Genomic DNA, 19,222 nt, shown 5'->3' on the forward strand with positions numbered 1-19,222 from the left:
TGTGATCAAAAATTCTGTAAACCGCCGGTGTGTCTCAGCAATGAAAATCAAAGCCAAACAGCTTATGTGAGATAACATTTTTTGTACAGTGTTTTCTAAGCTAATCAAGCGCATTTCAGCAGGTTGGTGTTTAACAAGCATAGTAGTAACTTTAAACGTTTCAAAGGTGGATATTTCAAAAGCAACCAAGACATGCAGGATGTTAAATCCTAACAAAAGTCAAAGCAATGCACAGTTGGAGCTTCCACAGGAGGCTTCCGACATCACCTCCCAGCTGTTGACTCTTTTTAGATGTGAAGTTAAAAAGTGTGGGTCCTCTCCAGAGCCATTTAAACGTTGTCTTGCCTTGAAGGCCAGTAGTAAGCGTATGACATTAAGACTCTTCTTCCTCTGCTCCTTGTACCTGGACTCCTGTAGCACAGGAGCAGTGAGGGCAGTGGAGATGAGTGGCTTTGTAGGGTCTGTTACAGATGATGCCCACACCACGTTATTTGCTGTGTGGCCACCTCAACCTCCTTGTCTTATTCAGCTGGAAGCTGCCAAGCTGCCATGAGTGCTGCATCTCCCCCGTGCCTGTACAAACCTGCCTCTTTTAGGGCTGCTGCTCGCAGCTGCAGTCCCCCATAAAAGTCAAAATTGACTGAGCTTCAATGGACAGACATAGATGAAGGCAGCAACAGTGAGTAAACCAGGAGTACACAAGTAAGTCTGCCCATGGTTCTGCAGTTCCTACACGTAGTACATAGCCCACAAGGCAACACATAAGGTCTGTAGCTTCTTCCTCCAGCCTACCCAAGCCATTTCTAACACACACGCGATATTAAACACCAACATGATAGCATTTGCTGGTTCCTCACAGATTTCCTTCCAAGGAGAGACCAGTCTCCTTTTTGCCTCTCTTATTTATTTCTCCCATTACCAGTTTTTCTTACCAAAGAGGAGTCGACTGCAAACGAGCAACAAAAGTGCTTTGTCAATTGTAAACTCTGCCCTCTGTTTCGTGCAACCAGGGCAAGAAATTAAGAGAAGGCATGGCAGGACAAAGCCTGTAGTTTGGCTGAATCAGAGGGAACTAAGGCCCTGCTGATTCCTATTTGGAGCCCTTTCTTTTGGAGTGGTTCTGTACTAGGCGTTAAAATAATTTCCCCATCCCTGCTAGGTGCAGTTGTAAGTCACGGCTGGTTGTAGCCAGATCCACGTGGTAGTAGCCAGCTCTGTACAACGGCTATAAATGCCTCAGGAGCAGATAGCCATCGCTCCCAACTCACAGCAAACAGCTCAACGTACTACATCTGGAGTAGGAAATGTCACTGGTACCTGCTGGAGGTGACTGCTCCCCACGGCTGTGTGACGATGCTCTGCAAGGGCTCACGTAGCTGCCTGCGGGGTCAGAGCCACGTATCCAGCACTGGGACCAGTGTCACGGGCTGTGGGTGCTCCTCAGTTGCAGGGTGACAGGGGATGGGCAAAGCCTGCAAGCTGGATGGAGCCAAGGGGCTCTTTTAGTCTTTATAGTCTTTAGTCATTATAGAGGGAAGCTAGTGACACATGCCAAGGGGCTGGGACAGCTCCTGCACGGAGCCTCCTGCCACCAGAGCTCAGCATTGTGCCCTACCCCTGGATCTCCCTTCTTACAGAGCCTTTCTGTGCTTCTGACCAGGAGTGATCCACAGCCACTGGTTTTCCCACAGCTGCTCTGAGCAGCAGAAAGGAACAGCAATGTGTGTCACCGCCAGAGAACAGCCCTTCTCACAGCTAAAAGCCAGCCTTAGCAGTGCTCTCCGGTCTGCCCTTTGCCCTGACACTGCTCGCCTCTTTTTTGGAGTCTGTCTGAATGCCTAGCAATGGTTTGTCACTGTCTCCCTTTGTCAAAGCCAGACCTTTAACAAAATGTGAGGTTTTCCTGATAGGATGTCTTCGGCTCACCTTAGTGTGAGCGTAACTGGAGGCTCGCTGGGTGGGTTTCTGACTCTGCCCAGGGTGTGGGATGTAGGAGGAGTGCACTGGCAAGGAGCATGTGGGCAGGGACCAACCCGATGTAGTTTCTGCCTTGGTGTGAAGAGGGACACAAGGTTACTAACAGCAAATCAAGCACGGGCTGCACAGGATGATGGTTTGGTTCCCAGGTTTGTGCAGGTCACAGCACCATGCTGTGACCACAGGGAAGGCCCTTTGGCTTTGTCCCAGAGACCCGTGACTTCTGGTGCTAAAGGCTGGAGAGAATTTGTTGCATCTCCCAGTTGGCTGTTAGAGGTGGGACCGTATGGGTGAAAACCTCATGCTACCCATCCTGGCCAGCTGAGAAATTTCAAATTCAAAGGAAAAATCAAGGTGAAGAAAGAAGGGGAAGAGAAGATAAGCTTTATATTCTCTTATTTTGATCCCTTTTTTTTTTTTTTTTTTTAGAGTATGCTCATAGTCATGGTGCAGCACAACCTCTGGCTGTCCCAAACTTGGATTTGCTGCAAACAGCTCTCGCTGCTGCTCCTCTGACTTGTTAAAGTTGTTTTAGAGCTAAGACTCCCCAGCTTAGACTGTCCTGTGTTCTTCATTTGCACTATCTGAAGATGTGTATGTGCAGATCAGTAAGCCAGCAGGTTTGGTAGCAAAAAGAAATAAAAGAAAAGGTAGAAAAAGAGGCCCTACCGCCTACAACTGATAACCCATGAAATGTCAGCCATGTGAAAATAGTGCAGAAACAAGCAAAACTGGAATCAGATTGTGAAAAATCTGAGAGTCCCACAGAAATGGGGCAGGTTGCTCTTCTCTCAGCAGACTGGAGCCTGGGAAAAAAAAAAAATAAATAAAAAAAGCAGGGTTTGGCTGTGTGGCATAAGGAAGATTTTCCATTTCTGTTCATTTGCAGCAGTCCAGCTGGGTACAGTTTCTGCATTCCTGGCTTTGCCAGAGACTCTGTTACTTACTGGTGTTGCAATACCCAAAGCAGGGGGTGCAGGGCTCGCTGTGCCAGGCACTATACATGCCCTAAAGTGAACGATGATCCCAGGCTACTCCCAGCCCAATCTAAGTAAGGCATCATCTGTTGGTATTTAAGTTCAAGGAACCATCGTGGCTCGATTGAGCACCCAGGTCATATGCATAAGAATTTAGATCTATTTCTAAACCCACCACCTGGCTCCCTGAGGTTTCACTCCTTGCTCATTGAACATCCCATAGATGAGCACGTCCCTTCTCCAAAAACATCCCTCCCTGTTCAAAACTGCTTTCTCCTCGTCAGACTCTGCTCGCTGCCGCCAAGAGATGTGATCTCGAACCCTTGGACATGGAAATGGCATCTCTGCCTTGAGAAAAGGATGAAATGCAGTATGAATTTGCTTACGTTTAACATATATTGGCTTCCCAGTTAGCACTGCACCTGGATTTATGCCAGACCGAAGTTACAAAATGTGTAGACATTACTCACAAAGAGGCAAGGCCAACGCGTTAAAATAACCTCAAAGTTACTGGCAGAACGAAGCCTATTTTTCCCAACAAAAATGACTTTGCTAAACACGCTTGTGTTACGTGAATTTGGAGACCATGCCTGAAAGTCACAGAGGCCTCTCTCAAGTTATGACTCCACGATGAAATGCATTTCTCTTCCTCCTTTGGCTTCAGTACGTTGTTTCCCTTGTGACCTGGCTGGAAAACGTGTGGTTGCTGGAGATGCTGTTGGATTTCCTGGTGAAGGCCAGTCGTTTTTTCTTCTTCCTCCACGGCAGGCACAGGAGCGTGAGGGTGGAGAGGAAGATCTGTCGGAAGTTTGCAGACACCAGGTTGTACAGGATGGGGTTGATGGCCGAGCTGACGTAGAAGAGGACGTTGGTCAGCATGTAGAAGTAGTGGTAGAAGTTGTAGAGGAAACTGGAAGGACAGATGAAAGACAGAAGTCTGAGTGTGGAGAACTGAAAGAATTCAAAATCACAAGGGTGAAAAAAGTGTAAGTTGTTCTTCCAGCTAAGCTTTCTCTGCTATGTGCCCTGTGTTGTCAGCTGCCACTGGACAGATGTAGGTCAAATAGCTTTACAGAGCTCTTGCCCCCGTTGTTATCAGTTCAAAACTCATTTATGCCCTGGGACTGGATGGGATATTTACCTCACATACTTATTTTGCCTTTGAAAATAGACTCGCTTGAAATTGAGAAACCACTTGGAGATTTGCTTCCGTGTCATGCATATACATGAGCTTGACTTTCTGGCTGCAATTCTGGTAGACAGAGCCTGCGGAGGAGCCAAGACCCTGTAAGAGAAGCAGCGATCTCCTCCCCAGGCAGCGAGAGCTGTGCCAGCTCCTTCGGTGGGTCCCCGCGTTGGGATGTGTCTGTGCTCTGGGATGGTTTTCTCTATTCTGGGGGCAGGCTGATGACAGTGTGCTTTTAAACATATCCTGACCACCACAAGATAATGTTTTCAGCTAGAACTGGTTGAAAACACTTAGTTATTTTTGTTTCTTTCTGAAATAGTTTTCTTTGGGAAAACTGAGATCAACATCTCAGAGATGGTAAAGGGTTTATAAACAACGTGGGTCTCATTTTCAGGAAAATGTTCCTCGGGATCATTTATCTCAGTGGAAACCACAGACCTTTCTGTTAGTCTGAGCACTGTCTAACAAAAGATAAATAGCCGTGTGCTGGAGTACATCACCACTCCCCCATGGCCCCCACAGCCCTGCCAAGTACTGCCCGGCCCATCCAGCTCTTAGGAGCAGAGTTTCTCAATGTAGTTGTGAAGAATTAATTTAACGCAGATTTATCTTCTTCAGGGGCAGGCACATGCATTTCATTTATAAATGATTATGTCAAGCTGCTGCGAGCTCTTGATTAGCTACCATACTGATAGCTCAGCATTCATAACATGCCTGTAAATTCAACGTTTTCCTAAAATCACTCATGGCTTTTAATAGAAGAGAAAAAAAAAAAAAAGAAAAAAAAGAAAAAAAAAGTGAATGCAACCACAATGCATAAATTCACACTAACTGCTGATGGGATTCTCTACCCCTTTTGCTCATAGCAAACACAGGCACTACAGAATTGATTGCTGCTTTAAGTACTTTACTTATAGGAAAGCAAACAAGACACCACAGTTGGCCCCAGTGTGTGCCTCGAGCTCCGTTGTTTTCGTGATTAAAGATAGGGTTTGGCTTTTACTACGGATGGATGTACAATCCCATTCAGGAGGCTGCTGTATCATAAATTACTATTATTTGCTTTTGGCGTTTATGAAATTTTAATGTCTCCTTGTTGCTCGGCTTCTTGGTACCGAGGATTTTTTCGTTTCCTGGACATTGCAGGAAGCAGAGCTGGTTCCAGAGGGAAGAGGGATGCAGCGCTGTGGGAGGAGGGAAACATCTCTCACCGAGCACCTCTCATGCCATCTCTCTGCCAGGCTAAACTAGGTTTATATCCCTGGACATAATGAGCTCTTAATTGCATATTTGAAATGAATAAACAGTTCCGTGGCTGCTTTGCCAAGGGACCTGGCCTGATGTGGCAGAAAGGCTGCCAGCAGCCGTCTGTGAGCACCGCACGTGCGTTCAGTGTAGGTGTGCAATGCGTGTAGGTACCTGTCCCTCAGTGACAACTACTGGTATTTAATTTTGATCCACTCGCTTTAAAACCCAGTAAATACCCTCAGTGAGCAGCCCGGTTATTTTCTCATCTGCATAATCTCTCCTGTCACTAAGGGAAGGTGGCGTTGGGGAATGAAACTGCGCTGACAGGAGCTGCCTGGTCCTGGGGCCGGTGATCGATATCTCCACCACGGAGACAGCGATCCACTTCGGATGCATAAATGCCTCTGCCAAATATCATCTCATCAAGGGCTGTCAAAGGTGAATATCCATCAGCGTTGCCAGCGGGGGCGATTCTGTGGCCGCAGCCACGGCAGGAAGGGCTGCTGATGCATTTCAGGGCAAGCTGATGCTTTCCCCTCCCACACCTGGGGGATTTAGGTGATAAAGCGAGGACTCCTAATTTTGTCTGGCAATCACGGCAAGAAATCCATAATAAAGAACAAACCAATTAAGAGGTTGAGGCTTTGACCCCGTGGTTACACCTCTGCTCCCCAGGCCCCACTAGGCCCCGATCACTCACTCTGTCCAGTGGCTGGAGGGGACATAGCAAAACATGAGGCGCCGTATGTGGTAGGGGAGCCAGCACACCACAAAGGCGATCACCACAGCACCTGCAAAGAATGAAAAAAGTTAACTTTTTGCGAGCAATTCTTCATCGTGGGTGAGAAAGGGACCTGTGTGGGGAGGTGCTTATCAGTATAAACTGATTTGCTAAAGACCTGCTTTGTTCTTACCTTTCTGCTGTGCCAAGAATTAATAACCCGGAGCGAAAAACAGCCTGAAAATGTCTGTAAAAACAGGCATAACAGAAATAATAGAAAATATCTATAAGCATGGAAGCAGTGACATTATGAACAAAAGATACAGCACAGATAAGGGATGGTTGATGCCTAGTTCAGACAAAGGCTAAATGAAACTGCTCTGCATTTGCACCTGTCCTTGTGTTTTATGCCCTTACAGCACCAGGTATTTTGTCTACAGTGCTCAGAGAAGCAGTTAGTGGATGTTTTTCATGCAGGTAGACAGGGAAGCAGGGACGCCGTAATCCCATTAGTTGGTTATGCGGAGCCACTGGCCGCAGTCCCCATGGTGCTTGGGATCATTAAACAGCCTCAGGAGCTGCTTTGTGGTGGCAGAGCTCGGCCTTTTGTTCTATATTTGTGCAGTACCTGAGACAATGATTACGAGATGCTTGGGTCTGGACATTGCCATCATACAACTCATTAATTAAAGAGCAAAAAGAGAAGGATGATAGTTTTTCTTCCTCTCCACATTCTCGCCAAGGACCATCAACCAATGAGAAACAAAATGCAAAAACTCTGAAGGATAAAAGCTCTTCTGGTGCTGAGCGTTCGTCAATATAGATTAAAAAGCAGATATATCAGGCAATCAAGGGAAAGACTTGTTTCCTTTTGTAATATGTATTTCATCCTCTGTATGAAATGACGGGATTCTGGCAGAATCCCAGCAGGAAACAAAGAAATCTCAGTTAAAACATAACACAATAAAACCCAAGAAGAAAATCAAGACTAAATAAAATGATTATGTTAATTTTTTTTATCCCAAATTTGCTCTACAGACAATAAGGGCCACATTTTTCTTGTCCTTTATGTGACCTGTAAAGGGCTAGGAAGTAGCAGAGCTCTTATCAAGCTACTTGGCACTTGGAGGTCAAAGTTGCATTTCTCTCTGCCTTGGGACAGAAAATATTTATGTGACTACATAGAAGTGATGTGTATCCCTTGAAAAACAGTCCATGAGGAGCAAGACTGCCTATGGCTGCATCTTCCCATTGCCATTACACAGCCAAGGAGCACAGGGGAGGCTCCAGTAAATGCAGTGAATTTCCACCCCTCCAGTGGGGCAGGGGTGGGGAGGCAAATGTCTGTGCCCTCTTTCTGGGAGTGTTATCAAGGCTGGAGTCACCGAGCAATTTGTACAGAAATCCAATAATTCTTGGTGTCCATCTCTGTACTCACAGCTTTATTTCAAGCCCACGTTATCGCGTTTATTAAACGTGTTACTAACAGTGGAGATGGGGAAATTCTCTTAGCATCAGCCCGTGTGATGTAGGAAAGCATCTTCCAGGAATGCTGAAAAAGCCATTTAATCAGTAAAGTTTTAGGCATTGGGAAGGACAGGTTTGGGAAAGAAGGCTAGAGAGTTTGTTCTTATTCTCTAGAATAAGAATTCATTATGATATATAATTATCTATTATATAATTATATATTATTATTATATTATTATATATTATTATACTCCAGTTGAATTCATTATTTCAATCTGAGTAGTTTTGGCTGCTATATGGCTGTTGCGATCGCAGATGTAATCCATCACTACAGCCCCTGCAGCTCTTCAGCAGTCCAAAAAGACACCACTAAGGGGATGGATTTGGGCCGTTTCTGAGATTTCATGCCTCAGTTTTTTGAACTACAAAATTCAAGAAACCTGTGACTCGTTTGCCTCTGTGCAGAGAGCACGGCTGCTCCCCTGCTCTGCTGGACAGGTAGAGGTGCATGCCTTGCATCAGAACCAGGCCCTTCCCTTGCTTCTAATTAATTCAATTGCCACATGGAAATGTGGTTTGCAGAGGAGCAGAGCTGCTCCATTAATTCTTGATATTTCCCACATTTGAGCAAACGAGGTGCCAAACCTGTGAGGCTGGGAGCAGAGGGGGGACCTGGGCAAGCCAACCAGGCTGGGTCTTCATTTCCCTTTGAACTCAGACTCCTAATTTAAAAGCGTATTTAAACCTGAATTATTGCATCCTATAATTCTCTATTTGGTCTTGTTGTGGCTCAGTTCTCTGCCTGTTTGAACCACATCCCAAGGAGGAAGGGCAGGGAGGAAGGAGGCGCGGCGGCGCGGCGAGCCCCTGTTTATCACGCAGGAAACATAAATTTTGAGCGACAGCTTTTACATTGTGCAAGAGAAGATTTAAACCATGCCAGTCTTGACTTTCAGACTAAACTGAATGTGGAAGCAATCCGGGAATTGCATTAAATTGCAGTGAGTATTTTGTTTTACCGTGTGTCCTGGGGCTCTGGCTGGGAGGCAGCCCTTGTCCAGGGCCAATGTCTCAGAAAACTGTCATGGTGTTAGCATGAACCTGGAGCAATGCCTGACATGTACAAAGCTCTGGCAGTGCCCAGTGGAGGGAGAGAAGAGAGATGCTGCTCATGCTTTCAGCTACCTCTGCAGTTGGTAAGACTTGCAGAGAAGCTCCAACCCAACCTCCCTGATAGCTTTGTTGCAGCAATTTTGGCCAATTTACCACTTTTCCTTTGTGTTTCGAGGGGAGCTGAAATACGTGCAGCATATCAGAACTTGTGGGCAAAGGCAGGAGCTGTTTGGGTAGGGACAGATCTATCGGAGCAAAATCTCTCAGCCTTTCCTGAGGTTCAGCACATCAGCAGTGTCACATCTCCAGTGATGCTCAAGGAATGCACTCTCCATCTGAATAACCTATAAGGCAGTGTAATGGGGCTCACAGCAGGGATTTGCATTAATTTTGGTTTCTGGAGAAACAGCCCCTGTGTATTTGAAGCTCCTTGGGTCTGTGCTCTTATTTAGTTGGTGCCGTTACAAGAGAATCTATCCCAAAGGGAACACGTCACCGTGCGGTTTGATGTGAAAGATGGAGAGAGCTGGGCCAAGTGCAGATGTGGCTGGCAGTGCCTCGCTAAAGCTGCAGGCGCTGTTTATGTTAACATGATGCAGTACCTGACAGGTCGTCGGCAATATTTATTCCAGCAGGCCCCAGACGAGGGGTTGTGGTAGTTACAACGTGGGCATGAGCCTAGTAAAATGAAAACTGCTTATGCTGGTATTTGGGTCAGAAGGCTGCAGAAGAAAGGATTTCCATAAAAGTCGATCCCCACCAGTGGAGACTGGAGACCACCACTATGCACCAATAGTGCTTGGGAGAGCAAAAAAGAAGAGAAACTGGGAACAAGAAAGGGTCTGGGAAGCCCTCAGCTCCTTTAGAAACTGGTGAAGATGCAGCGTTTGCAGGATGCAATCCCCCTGTGCTCTTGTACTCATTACTGAGCAGTGTAAACATGAAATTTGACTTCTTGATTTCCATTCCAGTGCAGCCAGAGATCTGTTTTTATCTTTCCATATTATTTTCAGATAGCAGAATAAAAAGGAAAACTTTTTAAAAGGTTTCAAAGAAACCCAAAGTTTCATACTCAGGCTCTATTCCCCAGTACTGATTTTCAGTGGCTTCAGCTGACGGGTTTGAAAATGGATGTGAATTCCTGGCTCTACTCACGCTGGTGGTTAAAACATCCCCTGGCACCAACAAGACCTGGTTTTATCCAAAAAGAGCAAGGCAAAATAGGAAGGTTAAAAAGCTAAGCAAAGAACCGGGCCCAGCGAGCAGCATGCCCATGCCAGCGCTGTGCAGACCAGGGCCTCTTCCAAAGTTCCCTTGTAAAACAGTCTTTGTGAAAAGAAAGAAGGTGCTGCATTCAATTTGAGCTTTGTTCATGTCATTTCCTCCAGGGATGTCAGGGTGTTTGAAGGAGAAGAAAGAAAGACAGAAAAATTCCCTTTTGAGGGACAGATGAGGGCTCTCGCCTTCTCCTCACCAGGTTCAAGGCTCTTTCTCTTTGCTAATATCTGCTATAACCCAAGCTGACATCCTTTGCAGCCTCTCTTAATTCCCCCCATGTTGTCTCATGTGTCTTTTATTCCTCCCTGAGCTGTTTCAGCTTGCAAGGAGGGCTCTGAGGATGTGTTTGCTGCGTCCTTCTGCAGTGACCAAGGCTTCAGAGCTGCAGCCACGAGAGCCTGAACTGCAACGCTGGCTCAGCAGGAGCAGGAGCAGGGTGGAGGTAAGAAGGGCTCTGCCCATTGTTCTGCTGTGTTCTCCTCAAACTGAGAGCTCAGACTTGGAACAGCCAAGAAGAGGAATGGATGAACTCTTCAGGACTTTAATTCAGGAGGGGAATTACTCACACACAAAGGAATGAAACATGTGGGCTGCACGCATGCTTCCTTAACACTTGGCATTTGCCTGGTATTACTTGAAGAAGTGAAGAGGCCCCAGCATCACAATTTAGAAATTCTCAGATTTTCAATAAAAAAACATGGTTTAATTTCCTCTCCTAAGAAGCACCTCACTGAAGCATCACCCAGCCAACGGTGGGAGACTGAAGGATATTGTTTCAATTGCTTAAACCTCTCTAAGTGCTTTCTGACTGCTTTCATTAAGCAGCTCCTTTAACGGAGCAAATGCTACCTGGAACTGATCACACTAATAGGCTTAGCCAATGTCCACCCGGGGACGTGCAAAGCCTCCCCTTGACGTCCATCAATTTGCCTCAACGTTGTTCTCCGTGCTCAGCTGTGCCATTCAGCGACTCCTCCTTCCAGTTGCTGCAGGAACCAGCCTGGTGTGTGGATGGGGACAATAAGTCCATGTCACAAAACTGTCCCCATTCGAGAAGAGGATGTTGGCCAAACAGCGCTTTCAGCCTGAGCCAAGCTCAAGTATGCCCTGATTTTTCAGCAGCTGTACATGTAAAAATGAGACCAAAAATGTTTGTATTGCCTCTGGATTTGGTATGCAATAGTCTGGACAGTGTGTACGGGGTTTAGCTGCTGAAAGCTGCTTGTTATGAAGGGTGAGTGCGTGCCTGTATGTGTTTAAGACTTAGTGCTGTAGTTCAGATTAATTTAGGAAGTTTTATGCCTTCTTAAATGGTTGGTGTGTCAGGATAAGCAATCAGATTCACCCTTCCATGCAGTATCACACAGCACCCAAGAGACTCAGCTCCCCAGCACCCCTCCAATACAACCAATGAATAACAACACAACAACAGAAGTCCAAAAAAAAACCAAAAAAAAACACACAAAAAGTGGAGGTGGCTTATTTTTGGAGACCTGGAAGCTGTATTGGCTGGGTGAGGGAGGGTTGAAATCCCTTGGTGGGAGGTATTGTTAGCGGCAGCACTGCATTGCCCAAACATTGCCTAGTTATCCTCAGAAAAGAGCTGGAGAGCTGCCAGATCCTGGAGCTCCCTGAATTGGGATCCTCACACCTGGAGAATGCTGACAGCAGAGAGGGAATTGCAATCAGGAATCACACGCTTAGCGAATTAACGAGCTGGCTTACAGGCAGCTGGGCTGACAGTTCCCTGATCCTGAGCTCCCTAATTATTTTGTGCACGACCAAAGTCAGCCAGAGCCAAGAAAACACTATCAAAGAGGAGGAAAATGATGCTGTGGACATTTTGAATGAAGCTGTTAGCCTGACCATTATAATGTAAATAAGTACATTCTCTCAGTAGATGTGGAAGAAGGAAGAAGGGCTTTTGCTGCTCCTATCTCATCAAACCATTCTGCACACCATGAACTGCAAAAATTTCTTTTCTGAGCGCTAGTTTGATGTGTTCTGAAACATTTCACCCTTAAGACAAAAACAAGCTTTCTGTACTTCAGGCCAAAGTTTACCTTTGGAAATGGAAAATGCTTTGACCCTCATAAAGCCTGATTTTGTGCCAACAGTTTTATTAGTGTGGACAAGTGCCATTTTTCTTTCTCCACTGCCTTCCATAAACTTGTCCAGTCTGGGTAGATGGTTTTGGATGCCATGGAGGCCAGGATAAATCATGTGTCCCCGTGTTTGGTTTTGCTGCTTTTCAGACAGCTCAGATGTTAAAAAAAAAAAAAAAAAAAAAAGAAAGTTGTGAGGAAGAGGTGACAAAAGTAAATGTGAATCAAGCACCTCCAGTAGTCAAGTGCATCTGAAAAATGAAACAAAGCAACACTTGCTGGATAAAAAGAGCCTTTTTGCGTGATGTGGTGAGACACAGGCAAAACTGACAATGGATTTATTTGCTGCTTCTTCCTCAGTCCAGAAAGGGCACAAGCAGCTGCTCTGCCCTCCCTGCAGGGAGGGGACCACAAAGATGCACACAATGTCTGCGCATCGCTGCCCAGCACCCTACAGTGCCACCTCTGACCCATTGCCACATCAATGCAGACCTTCAGGACCAAAGCCCTCACTTCTGCAGACTTCTCTAAGTTTTTGCAATACATAACAAAAGCAAAAATTGGCCTGGAGAAGAAGAAATCAAGCTTATCATTCAGAGCAAGAAGGGCTGGTTTTCAGTGCCAAGGAGGAAACAAGGTGCTCTCCCACCACCACCAAGCAGTGCCCGGGGAATGACAGCCGTAGATGTAGGTCTCTCTGTTATTATCCACAACAAGTCTACCTTCTTGATGTTAGATAAGTGTACAACACTGAAAGGAGAGAGTCAGGTGTGAGCTGTTGGAGCAGAGGTGAGAAGAGGCAGCTGCTCACATGCTGGCAGGAGGCAGGAGCACAAGAGGAGGGCAGGGAAGCACAGCCCCGTCCTGGGAGCATTGAGGCTCGGTCCTAAAGCAAGATGCAGGAGAGGAAACCCCTTAGCCTAATAGGATCTGATGTTTTCTGGGGTTCTGACTCCTTTTCTCAACAGGCATGGTGTTTGAAGCTGTGGTGTACCCGGTGGATTGCCTGTGGCACAGGCACAGCGCGCTGCATGGGATGCATCCCGTGGGAAAAAGAGCTGGAAAAATCTGGAGAAAAATCTAATGGGGGTTTTTGGTGGCTTCTCTAGAGCCAGGATTTCTTTCCTTATGGAAACTGGGGCCAAAGCACTGCAGCCACCAAGAGCCTTGCAATGAGAACTGCTGGTCGGAAAGCTTTCAGCTAGCAAAAACCATTTCATGCTCACGAGGGCTCTCCCAGTGTAAATCCAGACCTGGTGTATTTTATTAGATATCTTAGTGTGCTATTTTTGAACAGCTTTTGCTTTATCATCTGTCAGACGATAAAGCTACCAGATTCTTTGGTCTTTTCCTCAGCTTACTTAATTAAGGCATCCAGTATTTCACAGCACAGCTCAATTCCTGGGTGCAGGATCTTTCATTTAACCTTTGTCTGAACCTGAGCTCTGCAGAAAAAAAGAAAGGAATAAAGCCATATATTCAAGTCTTAAGTTGCTGCTGACAGAATCATTGAAATGCTGGGCCAGTTTTGCTTTTGAATTCCTTCAAAAGCTTTTCCTCGGAGAGTCTGTGTGTGCGAGCAGGTCTGCTCTGTAGCTTTACATATCCGCAAACAAATGCAAAAGAAAAAGATTATTTGTGATTACTCTAATTGTGGCTGTCTGGAAGAATAAACAAATATTGAAGCTCCTTCTGCCTTCTTGCAGGGAGATGATGATTGTGCCTCGTCTCTCTGCGAAGTTACGAGTGCTCATCCAAGCAGTTCATAAATGGCCATTTGTGCTCACAGCTATAAATGTTGTTTGAAACACTGCAGTAATTACAAGTGCAAAGGTGAACCCTTTATTGCATGTGAAATATGGAGAAAGGCATTTTCAATAACAGGGCATAGGAATTCATCTGAAATATATTTAGATACCCAGCCCTCAAAGCTCTGCAAAATTTAATAACATTCATATAAGAGGAAGTTCCTTTTTCCTTCTCTTCTCTTCTCTTCTCTTTTTTTTTTTTTTTTCCCTCTGCTGCATGCAAATTTGTCTTAGGACAGAGAAAACATCTTTATTGTGATATCGTGTATGGCTGGGTCAGAGTTTGCAAAACATTGGTTGCAGAGTTTGGTGAGAGCAGAAAAAACACAGCTCACAAAAAGGTGATGTGCAGCCCCCAGGAAGGCACGGGGGAATGATGATGATGCACAGTCTGCTGCTGTAAGACACCGAGTACCAGCGCAGATTTGCTTGACCCTGGTTACGTGCAGCACAGGGACGGGGGAATTCTCTGCCGCTGCCGACAGAGCCGTTGCCCGTCACTGCCTTGCCTCAGGCAAGGATTGTGTGAAAAATGTTTTGCTATCAAATCAACAGAAATGGTGACATTTTAACATTGTTTCACTTCGGAATTGGAAGTCAGCGTTCTGAAGAGGAAAAACAATCTGATTTGATCAATTATTATTATTTTTTTTTCTGTCAGGAAGACAGAAATGGAAATCTGAATCAAAGCTGTGAAGGTTTGTGAGAAACTCATTTCTGTGTGTGTATTTTCAGGGCAAAATTGATTTTCTGTACCCTCTGTTGAAGCAGAGAACTCCTTCGGAGCAGGAGCTTTTGCCTGGGGAGCAGGGGAAGGAAACCCCAGCAGCGTGGGGCCACCAAGTGGGATCTGCAGCCGTAAGTGACCATGGGCAGCACCAGTGGAGCTGCCCATCCTGTGCCTTGTGGCCACTCGAGCTGATCTGTTGAAACCCAACCCCATGAAATATCTTTGGTTTTAAATCTGCATGAGTTCCCCCATCACACTCAGAGCCCCAGGCCAGCACCAGCTGAAAGGGAAATGTTCGGGCTGGAGCTGCCCAGTGACAGAAGGAGGAGCAGAAATTGGTAATACCAAGTTGTTTCTGTCTCACAGAACACAAAGTATATTTTTCCTTAAATTTGCAATTTTCATTTCTCAACTTCTCCTTCATTGAGCACAATGAATTAAACGCTACTTAAATCCCTAGCTTGCTTTCTCTATAATGAATTTTTGTATGCTTTAAGGGAAGATTAGGACTCAGAAAACTGTCTCTGGGAGAAAAAGAAAATAAAGGGAAATAGAGGATAAAATTCCCTAGAAGACTCTTGGTGTCTAAGCAAGAAATAGATGAAGAAGAAAGAGACCAAGAGAAGAAACAAATACAATTTCCAGAATGTGAGGCTTTGAGATGAGGACTGGACAATTACGGCAAACATCAAAGCATTTGTTGGAAGCAATTTGGATTAAAAAAAAAAAAAAGTTACTTTCCATTTAAGATGTTTCGGATGAAAGCATTTACCAATTTCTACCTATTCACCTTCAGATCAGATTTACACAGACAAGTTCAGTGCCAAAATGTGTTGCTACTTACGCAGGACCCTGACGCCGTGCTTCAGGGCTTGCACGCGGCCGGGCTCCATGGACATGCTGAGCATTGTCTGCTGCCCGCCGATGGTGCACACCTGGTTCTCCTGGGCTGCCTGCTTGAACATGACCAGGAGCTGGTTGGCGATGATGGTGTTGAGCACAGAAATGACGACCATGGGGAACACAAAGGAGATGAAAGTGTTGACCTGCAGGAGAGAGACGTGGCACAGTCAGGCAGGAGGAACGATCAGTGAAGCGGGTTGTGCTTCATTTCTCACAGCAGCAGAGGAGCAGCCTGCAGTGGAAATCTTTTCCTTCCTTACTCTGCTGCCTTTGGTTTTAGAGACTTATTGAGCACAGGGAAAGCTCAGTCTCCACTGGCATACGTTCATTCAGGTGGGTCAATGCTCATGAAAGTCAAATTCACTCGCACCCAATTACATTTCCTTCCCCTTTTCAGTGTAGTTCATTGCCACAAATGTCATGACCAAAACATGCTGTTATCTTCCTATCTTGCAAGCAGTAGGATGCTTCTTAGCTTTCACTGTGCGTAGCATGACTTCTAAATAACAGCATGTTATTTTCTTATTTTTTTTTTTTCTTTATTATGAGCTCTACTTGGGATGTTTTTAACTTTCAGTTTGTGCTCTGGCCTTCCCTTGTAGATTTAATGACAGCTTTTCCTTATCCAGTAATCAAATTATCCAATAGCCCTTGTGCCTTAACGAATTAAAATTGATCAGAATAAACAAGTGGAAGTTATGATGGTTTTAGTACAAATTATTTGATTACTGCAGTTTTGATAAAATTAAATGGAGGATCAAATTAAGCCGTGATTGAATCAAGTGGAAGTCGCTGTTCGTGTCAAATAAAAGCAGGAAGCCTTTGTGAGGGCCTCCTGCACTGCCGAGGAACCTGCTGGAGCCGAGTTTAACAAGCAGCAGCCTGGGGAAAAAGATTTGCTCGGCACCTGCAGGGCTCGTCCTTGCTCTTCAGCGGTTCAGGAGGAGGCACAGCACATCCCTGAGATGAGTATGTGACAGATCAAAAGCCTCTCAAAGTTTAAAATTTCAAAATATTAACAAGAATTGAACTGCATGCTGCAAATTGCCATGGAAGCAATTTTATTAAAAGCAAGGAAACACCAACAAAAGGACAAAACCACAAAAAGTAATAGGGAACTTTGCCCTGTGGTGGGGTTACGAGGCATGCTAACTTCTTCCACCCAGATAGACCCATCTCCTGAAGCTCAGTGCTTTAAAATACAGAAGCAACCTTGCACCCTGAGCCAACCCCATGTCCCTCTGCAGCCCCAAACCCAGGAAAGCCTCATCTACCAACATCTCAAATGGAGATGTCCCCTCTCCACCACCACACACACAGCATGATCACCATGGTGTCCAGGCACGTGCTGTATACCCGATACCTTGTTCAGATATACCTTCTCTTTGTCCTGGAGAGATTCAGAAATACCAGAGATGAATGGAAAAATGAAGAATGAACAAAAATCAAACCAAACCAAACTAAAACCCAACAAACAACAACCCAGAATGCAACAGAGGATCCCTAAAACAAAGAAATAAGAAGCACGTAATCATGTGCGTAGCAGGTGCAGTGCAATCAGAAGCACTTCAGTTTCTTTGTCCATAAATTTAAGCACGACACAGCTCCTCTTTTGGTGAGGACAGGCAGGGTTGCTGCTGCCAAAGTTTTCTTTAGTTAGCTCAAGTCTCTGTACAGCCTTGTGCTGCAGAGCTCGATGCATGTAGTAGAAGTACCAGCTGGGTTTTGTCTCTAGCAGCCCACATTGTGAGAACATCGTCTCTTGGTTTATGCTTGTAATAATAACAGAGCTCCTCTGTGGACAATTTCCCAAGGAAATTCCTAGATATACCCCACCGCTGCAAGCTGTTAATGGTCTCTGTTGTTAAATAGATGACACTTTTCTAAGCTTGTGTTGTCTTCTAAAGCCTAACACGTCTCACAGCCTCCTGTATACAAAGAAGTTATCTTCTGGAGTTCCTTCAAGACGCTGAGAAAGATCATTTAGCGGCAGGGACCAAGTTCTCAGCTGGCACAAGATGACAGGCTTTCACTCAGAGTAGTGTGCTTGTCAAGGACCAGCTTTATTTATTTAACCTTCACAATTTAGCCTCAGCTGTGCTGAGCTGGTGCACACAGGTGAAGAGACTTTGCTCAGGCTCACCAAAAAAAAGTGATTGAATTCTATATTGTATATAGAATATGTATTTTTTTGAATACAAAAAAAGCCCTGTGGTCCCACTGCTGTTTGTGTTGCTTCAGCTGCTGAGCCTCCTTCTGTCCTACCATTTTGCAAATAAGCAAAAGGAAATGCTTCATGCTGTCACCTGGGATTCAGAGCTCATTGGATTTCACTCAATAGCATCGTCCAAGTTAAAAATTACTCTTGCCTAATATAATTATGCAGAACCTGAAAAGTCTTTTCTGAGTTTTCTTTAAAGTCTTGATTCATTCCCTAATTGTGTTGGGAAGTCTTTTTAAAGCTTGAGAAGCTGTCTCATACATTGCATACATTCTATGAAAGGATTTATTTAAAGATTTCTGTCCTGTCTTGGTTTGTACCAAAACTCTCCTATAGTTAAGAAAGCCCAGCTTGTAACATGGCCACCAAAGGTGCTGAATTTCCAATTTCCATGAGCCTCACAGGCAGCAGAATTTGACTGTGGGCAAGGCTGCCCTACACTGACCGCAGCCTCTCTTCTCTGGATGCGCTCTGCAAAACAGGGACACCGTGGATGCCAGCGGAGGGTGAAACCCCAGCAGAAACCTCTGCCCAGATGCTGGCCCCATAAAAACATGCCTTTTGTCTCCTGGGGGCCCAACGGCGGCACACTTTGCATCCTGGCTTTCTCTTAGCCCTCTGTTTTCATAGATTTTAATCCCAGCCAAAGCACGAAGCACTGCAGTTAGGTGAGGACACCGCAGAGAGAGCAGGTCTGGGGATGGGGCTCCATCAGCTTGTGAGAAGACCAATGGAAATTTAGGAAAATGAAATCACACTTCTGGAGGGGAAAAATGCAGCTAGCAGCCTCTCCTGGTCAGCTCAACACAACCCGATTTGCGCTGATGGCTGAGCAGCAGAGCGCAGAACTCGGCAGGATGCGAGCTTGGGGCCTCCCAGACGAGCGCGTGGGAGAGGCACAGGGGAAGGGACTGGTGAAATCGAGTGAAACAAAAGAAGAACCGCTGGCATTTGTGCCTCTTTCTAAACCTTTTGTCCAGAAAACGGCTCCCTCGGCCCTGCGGAGCTTCGTGCTGACGTGCTCTGCTCCTGCCGAGCCGTCCCTGGCGTTACTCGGCCCCGCCGTTTCCCTGGGTTACTGCTGGAAGCAGCCAGCAGTGTTCGCCACGCTGATGGGGAAGATGGACACGTAACTTGGCCTGGTGGCTCCCCAGAGGGCTGAAACGAGCCCTGTAAGCCAGAAGTTCTGGGAAGGATCGTTCGCTTGTGCTGCAGGGTGGCTCCTGGAGGAGCACGGTTCCCCAGGCCCCTTCGGAAGGAAGTTTTATCCCAGTCTCCTGACTTTACCCTTCATATATCTGGAGGGGAAGCGTTACATCTATTACACGCATTTTATACAGATGCAGACTGAAGGTGCAGCTGGTTCTGTGCCTCACCCAAAGCAAAAGGAACCCCAAATGTGCCTCGCTGGAAGCCGCCCCAAGAAGCATCCCTGAGGGTGCAACATGGGGATCAGTTCCACCCCTCAGAGTGTCCTTTCCTCTA

At 45.8% G+C, this 19,222-nt stretch overlaps 1 protein-coding gene across 1 annotated transcript in view; it reads right to left on the reverse strand.

Annotated features, from left to right (window-relative positions):
• Positions 1 to 3,614: 3,614 nt before the first annotated feature.
• Positions 3,615 to 19,222, reverse strand: part of NTSR1 (neurotensin receptor 1) — a gene marked incomplete at its 3' end in the record, with an annotated part of 46,152 nt that continues 30,544 nt past the window's right edge. The window contains exons 2-4 of the mRNA XM_082773054.1: positions 15,458 to 15,659; positions 6,092 to 6,182; positions 3,615 to 3,864 (exon numbers count right to left, since the gene is read on the reverse strand). Coding sequence (XP_082629180.1) covers positions 3,615 to 3,864; positions 6,092 to 6,182; positions 15,458 to 15,659 — 543 coding nt within the window. The remainder of the gene's footprint in view (positions 3,865 to 6,091; positions 6,183 to 15,457; positions 15,660 to 19,222) is intronic.

This window comes from Aythya marila (genome assembly GCF_965140915.1).
Source record: "Aythya marila genome assembly, chromosome: 16".
Lineage (NCBI taxonomy): Eukaryota > Metazoa > Chordata > Aves > Anseriformes > Anatidae > Aythya > Aythya marila.